This window comes from Diadema setosum, chromosome 7 (assembly GCF_964275005.1).
Source record: "Diadema setosum chromosome 7, eeDiaSeto1, whole genome shotgun sequence".
In the NCBI taxonomy this organism is placed as follows: domain Eukaryota; kingdom Metazoa; phylum Echinodermata; class Echinoidea; order Diadematoida; family Diadematidae; genus Diadema; species Diadema setosum.
Window position 1 is genome coordinate 31,159,296 of NC_092691.1, and position 7,152 is coordinate 31,166,447.

Genomic DNA, 7,152 nt, shown 5'->3' on the forward strand with positions numbered 1-7,152 from the left:
AATTATGGCTTTCCCAATATTTGTTCATTCTTAATTTCTGTTTTAGGCTATATATTGTCCGAGACAATAAAAGATAGTGAAAAAAGGCTTAGTTAATCTTTACAGGTATTTTTAGGGTTTTTGGTTATTGTTGTTGTTGACAGGCTTTGCTTTACGCTCTTCGTAAATCTCGTAATCTGTTTCTGGTCTAAAATTGCAGATTCTTCTTTCTCCTAAAGCCCCCGAGATGAGATGAGATAAGATGAGACGAATCGAAAATCTTCACCGTTTTTGGTCTTGCGTGGACGCACTAGGTTCGGCATATCCCGGTGGGTGTTGTCCAGGAAAATGAGCTACGTCAGTCGAATGGTTTTTATCGGAGTGAGAAATCATCGACGCGAAAACCACAGAGTGACGCTGAAGAACTAGGCGTTGAAACTTTATTCGGATTAACCAGAGGATGCTTGATTTACAACACCCTGGAAAACTCACCCGGACAACAGCAGCCATGTCGTACTTTGCCGAGAGCGGCGCCTTCAATGGTTCCCCGAACGTCACCACGGCCCCGGAGACCAGCACGGGGGATATTTTCGCCGAGTCCCTGTTTCGCATCACCACGCTTACCCTCATCTTCCTCATCTCCGTCCCGCTCAACATCACGGTGCTTGTCATCGTCTTCAGGCAGCGACGGCACAAGTCACGCGTCAACATCCTCGTCATGCACCTGACCCTCGCCGACCTCTTCGTTGCCTTCATCAACATCCCCACCGACATCGTGTGGTTCTTCACGGTGCGGTGGCTGGCGGGGAACGCGGCGTGCAAAATCATCATGTTCATCGAGTCATTCAACATGTACGGCTCGTCGTTCATTCTTATCGTCATCAGTCTCGACCGGTATGCGGCGATCGTTCATCCGCTGAGCATTCACCAGGCCGATCGAAGGTGTAAAATCATGCTTAGAGCAGCGTGGGCTTGTAGCGCCCTCTGTAGTCTGCCACAGGTAAGTCCTTTTATTGTTATTGTAAATTACATTTTGGGCTAGACTTTATTTGACTTTATTCGTTTATTCATCTATTCATTCATTCATTCATTCATTTACACTAGATAAGCGCAAAAAACTTGTTTTCTTATGGCAAATTAATTCAAAACAAGATCAAGATCAGGATAAACTACATAAATTTTTGTAAACAATAATATTCATTTATTTAATTATTCATTCATTCATTCATTCATTCATTCATTCATTCATCCATTCATTCATTCATTTACACTGGATAAGTGCAAAAACTTGTTCTCTTATGGCAAATTAATTCAGAACAAGATCAAGATCAAGATAAACTACATATAAGACAATAAAACGCATGTATGAAAGCGTACATGTGGTCTATCGTAAGACCATGAATTCTTGACAACGATATCGTTGAGAAAAAATGTCACTGAAACGGATTTCCGAAATATTATGAGTTCTACAATAAAGATTAAGACATAATTAGGCTCAAGTGTGATTCAGCAACCACCATGTTTCAGTAAAGCAGCCATTCTGAATGGTTTCTTGAATCATTTCTTTTCAGGGGTGGGGTGGTAAACAATCTTCTTCCTGAAGGAAAGCGTAAATGAATATATCTAATCTGTAAACATCATTTCGTTACTGAACAATATCGAATGTCAGTCCAGTCCGGCTTCAAAAGTGCAAGCTGCTCCTAGTTCGAAATGGTTGTCGACGTAGCACTCGACGGCGCGACGGCGCATCTTGCAGTGGTGAGGTTTCACTTTCTTTGAACAGGAAGAAAATGACAGACAAGGGAAAATCAAATCATTACAAACGCCTGGTGTCGGTCTGCCGATAAGTTTCCCAGGCGCCATGAAAAATTGATCATTTTTGCGCTCACTGGGATATACGTGATACGTCATAACGGGGTGTTAAGAGACCGAGTCAAAAGTGGGATATATCGGATATAATGCTACCACAAATAATACTTCGTTTAATTCACGTCACGTTCGTTGTGCTTCGGATGGGCACAAGGAAGGAATCCTAAACTGACTGCTCCTTCCTCATGGAGCGGATGAATAACGTGCTGGTAATACGCGTCACCTTCCAGAGTCAGTACGATTTATCTTTTTTGGCTTCGTTTGTATGATACGCCAATGAATTCTGAGACAAATTTTAAACATAATTCAATATCTAGAATGTGATTTACGATAATGTAGATAATTTATCGCGGCTCCGCCGAAGCTAAAGACAAATAATCAAACTTCGGTTTCCGATATAATGATGAAAATAAGCCAACTGGGAAATGAAACATTTTCAAACTATTATAGAAAGATTTATAAAGGCAAACCGGCTGAACTGATAAGAATGCATTGATAAAAGTTTGCAACAAACAAATGGAATACTTTCTTTTTTTAACAAAAAGAGAAGATGAATTTGGAATTGATCCCCTCCCTCCTACTGGAAATATCTGTTAAAGAAAAAAAGAAGAGAGGGGATAAACACTGCATAAAAATTGAATAGGCTTGGGGGGGGGGGAGATAAGTAGATATCCTTTCCAAAAACACCAATACTCTCATTATCAAAGCCCTTTTCATATCATCACCAAAGTGTTTGAAAACCCAGAAATGCGTTTAAAGAAACATGCGGAGGCCTTTTCCTCAATTTTCGTTCTATTTGTTGACATCGCTGTAGTTTATGACATTCTTTTTGACGCAGTTACAGAACGATGAATTGTCTGTGGATTTGCCCTATAGATGGCGCTGTACAGGATTCATCTCTCGAGATAACTCGACATTATGAGGAACAGACCCATCCGGGTGACTGTAGGGCCGATACGGTCACAAGCAGACTTTGAATTGTTATGTTGACGCGCAGGAAACGTATAAACTCAAATCGAAATGAACCTTTTTATTCTTAAATGCACAAACATGCCTTTTTTATTATCATTTCCACTTAGGCACAGAAAATAATAATCTCAATATTTAAAGTTGGAAAGGAGATACATTTTTGTGATAATCACAAACAAATGAAAAAACAAGAGATGTCAGGTAGTTTGCATGAATAAACTCATAGAAACTATCACACAAACATAATTAAAACCTTATTCATGATTTTCCGCTTATGTTTAATAACTACGGGAATGTAGACTGTTTTGTTTTTCTATCGCGATGTTGCTGAAATGAAGACCACTTAAACTTTTCGCTCTGAGCGTTTTGTCCTTTATTTTGTCTGTATCTCGATTACAAAATTGTATGTTTTGTGCCATGAACCCAATAACTGAACTAACCAAACTCTGCTCACATACATGGACGAACACACAAAACATGCGCACACACTGGCACGTACCAATAAAGGTGACTCGTGTGAGACTCAAGAACAATAATATTATGACGTCATAGCAGGGTTCGGCCTTTGTTCTCGATCAAGCTTTGATCAATGAAGAAAGGAAGCAAAGGTTTATCAAATTATAACAAACATTCATCTCTCTCTCTCTCTCTTTCTCCCTTTCTCTCCCGGGGAACTCACCTCACCACCATCAAAATGTAGTTCCTGGTCCACGAAGTCCTGTGGCCCTTAGAGGCACCGCAGTTCACCCAGTGCGTCGACTACCGCTTCGCCTACGATCACCCTACTCTGTGGTGGCTCTACCACGTGTTCGTCACCCTCGCCATGTACATAGTGCCTCTGATAACTATATTCACTTGCTACGCTGCAATCATCTGCAAGATATGCCGGAAAACTAGGCAAGGTATGTACCCTCTTAACAATTGATTTGATTTGATTCGATTTGTTATCATATGATTTGATTTGATTTGATTGACTTGATATGTTACCGTATGAGTTTATTTGGATTTATTTACCTATCCACACACGGTGATTTGAAACTAAGGCATTTTGAATTGCGGTCAGGATGGTGTTTTTTTTTTTAACCTTCTGTTTACCAGGTCATCGGGAAAATCTAAAGTAGGGCACTATACACCAGATTTGCATAATTGTATTGCTATAAAATATTGTACAAATTGTTGATTACAAAAACTAATGGCGAAGCATCAACTACAACGTCAACAGCACAAAACAAAGAAAAAGGTGCATGTGTCTTACTCAAATATTTATAATCTGATTGTTTGTTGTAATTACTCTACGCAATTTCGCATTCAAACGAAATGTCGAGTAGATTTTTTTAATGATAATACTAATTCGTTGCCATGTGATTCAGTAGGACATCTGCTAAACGAACTGTGTGTGACATTTCTCCATTTGATCTCTTCTCTTGGTCATTAATATGAATGATATCTGTATGTTTCTTCTCCCCAATCCAAACAAATCAACCAAACCAACAAAGCTCGACGTTCAGTCAACAACAACGAAAGTAGCGTCCTCAGGCGGTCGTGTTCGAACAGTCTCCCCCGAGCCCGTATGAAGGCACTTCGCCTCACCGCCACCATCGTCACAGCTTTTATCCTGTGTTGGGGGCCATACTACGTCCTTAGTACATGGTAGGCATCTCTCTGAATTTAAAGAGAAATTGAATACACTGATAAAGCGAAGCAGTCAACAGGACAATCCGTTCAACGCATGAAATTTGGACAATTTTGTTTAATTCAATTCCCCTTGCCGCCTTTTAAAGTTCACCCGCTCCCCCCCCCCTCCCCCCCCCCGGCTCGATCGCTTCCTTCACTCGACGGAGCTGACGCGCTTCAATACCTGATCTTTTGTGAAAACTTAGAACCTTTTTCTAAATCTGACTTACCCAAGAAAAGGAAATCTTATCAATGTTGGATCTGTGATGCAGGGTCATAGATTCGTCTGTCCTGTCCATTTCAGCATAAGTTGACACACGATAAATAAGTTTGACTCACTACAAAGGCCGAAATAGTGGCATGATGTGTAAATCGCACCGTGTGAACTTTGAGAGATCCTATCTATAATTATGATGAACAAGCAATAAAGGGTCATCTTTATTTGCTTGTTTTATCTCTAGGTACCACTTCGACAGCACGTGGCAGACGGGGGCGGGTCTGCCCAACCCCGACTGGGTGATACACACCATGATGGCTCTGGGCTACTCCAATATCTGTCTGGATCCCATCATCTACGGCATTTTCGTCACCCGGTTCCGATTCTGCCGCGGTCGCGACAAGACCAAGGTGCGGAACCCATTGGCCCCAATGCGCCTCTCGACCATGATCTCGAACTTTGTCACCACCAACGGGCACACGTCTTCTGTGCGCTTCAACCATGCGATCTCGTCGGGCCGGACCAGCGGCAGTAACAGCGCCGGGATGGACGCCACAAATTCGAACAGCGACGGCGAAAATAAACGCACGACTTTGACATATCGCCGCGAAACCTCAACGGCATAGTACACCTATGTCGTCTACATAGGACTGAAATGCATAATCGGAATCGCTCGAAAAAACAAACAAACAAACAAACATTTTCTCTCACAACTTTGTTTGGGACTTGGCGGAACAGAAATTTGAAGCAGGTTAGCTTCGCTTTTATAGTGGTATGCTTATCGAGAGATTAAGTTTCTGCTTCGACTAAAAGTTGTAATTTGTATGAATAAGAAGGTAACAACAGCCTTTGTCATCCAAATCATTTCCGACCTTCAGAATATTGTGTTTCTAATTCTAATCGGAGATATTGTGTCTGCTTTCGTTTATACATAATAAGACTTTGCAGTGAAGACAGAGTATGTCTCTTAGAAAACATATAGGAGGTATGACAAAGACCATTCTCTATAAGTAACTATGGAATGTCATCACAAATAGATTTCGAATTTCTTAAAATAAATCTTAAACTCATAGTCTATTTTCTTAATCCTCCCAACTCTTCATTTAAAGGACATAAACTGTTTGTAACATTCAGGCAGGGATCTAGGCTGAAATGTCACAGGACCTCACTGAATTCTTTCCACACAACTTCATGATGAAGACTCATAGATTGCGATCAGTTGCGATCGAAGTTCCTGCAATCTGAACCAATACAGGGTTAATATCTTCAACAGCATGCCATGACATGCACTGGACAGGCGGCCGTTTCTCACAGGGTCTTTAATATGGCGTTGCTCGTGGGGGGGGGGGGGTTCAGTAGCCCTATATGACATGTTGCCGCTATGGACAGGTGGCCGCTTAGGCAGGTTTGACTGTACTGTATTTTTTTTTCAGTGATCCGTAATAAATCATCTTTTTCTTTTCTGCGTGTTTTAATGTTCACTGTGGTCGACATGCAATAGTCGTATTAACCATTAAAAAACCGTATTATAAGCTACACCTGTTGAAATAATCACAATCGTATCTAGAGGACCAGACAAAATTAACGTCTTGATTTTACGAATTTCGGGAGTTAATCACAATTTTGCTGATTTCGACGCTTAAAAAAAAATCCTTTATTGTCAATAAAATTTTTCTAATTATCATTTGTGTGTACATGATATTCAGGAAACTTTTCTTTGTGGTTGAGTGAATCTTTGCGTGATGCTTTGCAGGTAGCTAAGCGGTTACGTCCATGGACGAAAAATAAAGACTGTAACAAGGTATTAAAGCGTTTGCTGTGATTACAAGTTTGCTAGTTTGTATCAACTGCGGTGGTTGTGCAGCGCAATTTTAATGATGTGGTTTTAAGATGTGCTTGGACAATCACGGGAGTATGTATGCTATATCCCGCCTGTGCTTGGTAGGAAATTCATACAGAATGAATTGAATATGAACAAACACGATAAAGGAAAAGAATATTGTCGTCGAGGGGGATATAACTCAGAATTTAGCATGCTTATTTCGCTCTGAGAAACTTTTTTTTTCTTGATTTGATCACTCTGCGTGTATCAAAAATAATGAATGAATGATGATAATGATAATAATGGTGATTATAATCAAAATCATCATGATGTTGATAAGAAGTGGTTTCCCTTATGGCGATGTTATTTCGGTCGTGTTATCTTTAATGATATAATGATGTCCTGGGTCATTGACACAAGAATATCTTTCTTTCATGTGAATGGTGTCCTTCCAATCGTTTTGTGTTGATTACATTGCTTTAGAATTGTTTTGTTACTTTGTACTAAAAGTACCTACCCGCCTTTGTCTGATCATGCTGATATCATGCGGTTAAGAAGAATTGAATTACTTGTAATCAAATGATTCGATAGGTTTGTTGATATTTAGTGCTTATTTTGCTGT

At 40.3% G+C, this 7,152-nt stretch overlaps 1 protein-coding gene across 1 annotated transcript; it reads left to right on the forward strand.

Moving 5' to 3' along the window:
* Positions 1 to 487: 487 nt before the first annotated feature.
* Positions 488 to 5,334, forward strand: LOC140231176 (gonadotropin-releasing hormone receptor-like). Its single transcript, XM_072311324.1, has 4 exons — positions 488 to 979; positions 3,518 to 3,719; positions 4,314 to 4,467; positions 4,953 to 5,334. Exons 1-4 carry the CDS (start codon positions 488 to 490, stop codon positions 5,332 to 5,334), a joined length of 1,230 nt encoding a protein of 409 aa, XP_072167425.1.
* The last annotated feature ends 1,818 nt before the right edge of the window (positions 5,335 to 7,152 follow it).

Coding starts and splice junctions, on each gene's coding strand:
- LOC140231176 (XM_072311324.1), top strand. CDS start 488: ATGTCGTACTTTGCCGAGAGCGGCGCCTTCAATGGTTCCCCGAACGTC. Junction 980..3,517: donor CCCTCTGTAGTCTGCCACAG/GTAAGTCCTTTT, acceptor ATCAAAATGTAG/TTCCTGGTCCACGAAGTCCT. Junction 4,468..4,952: donor TACTACGTCCTTAGTACATG/GTAGGCATCTCT, acceptor TTTTATCTCTAG/GTACCACTTCGACAGCACGT.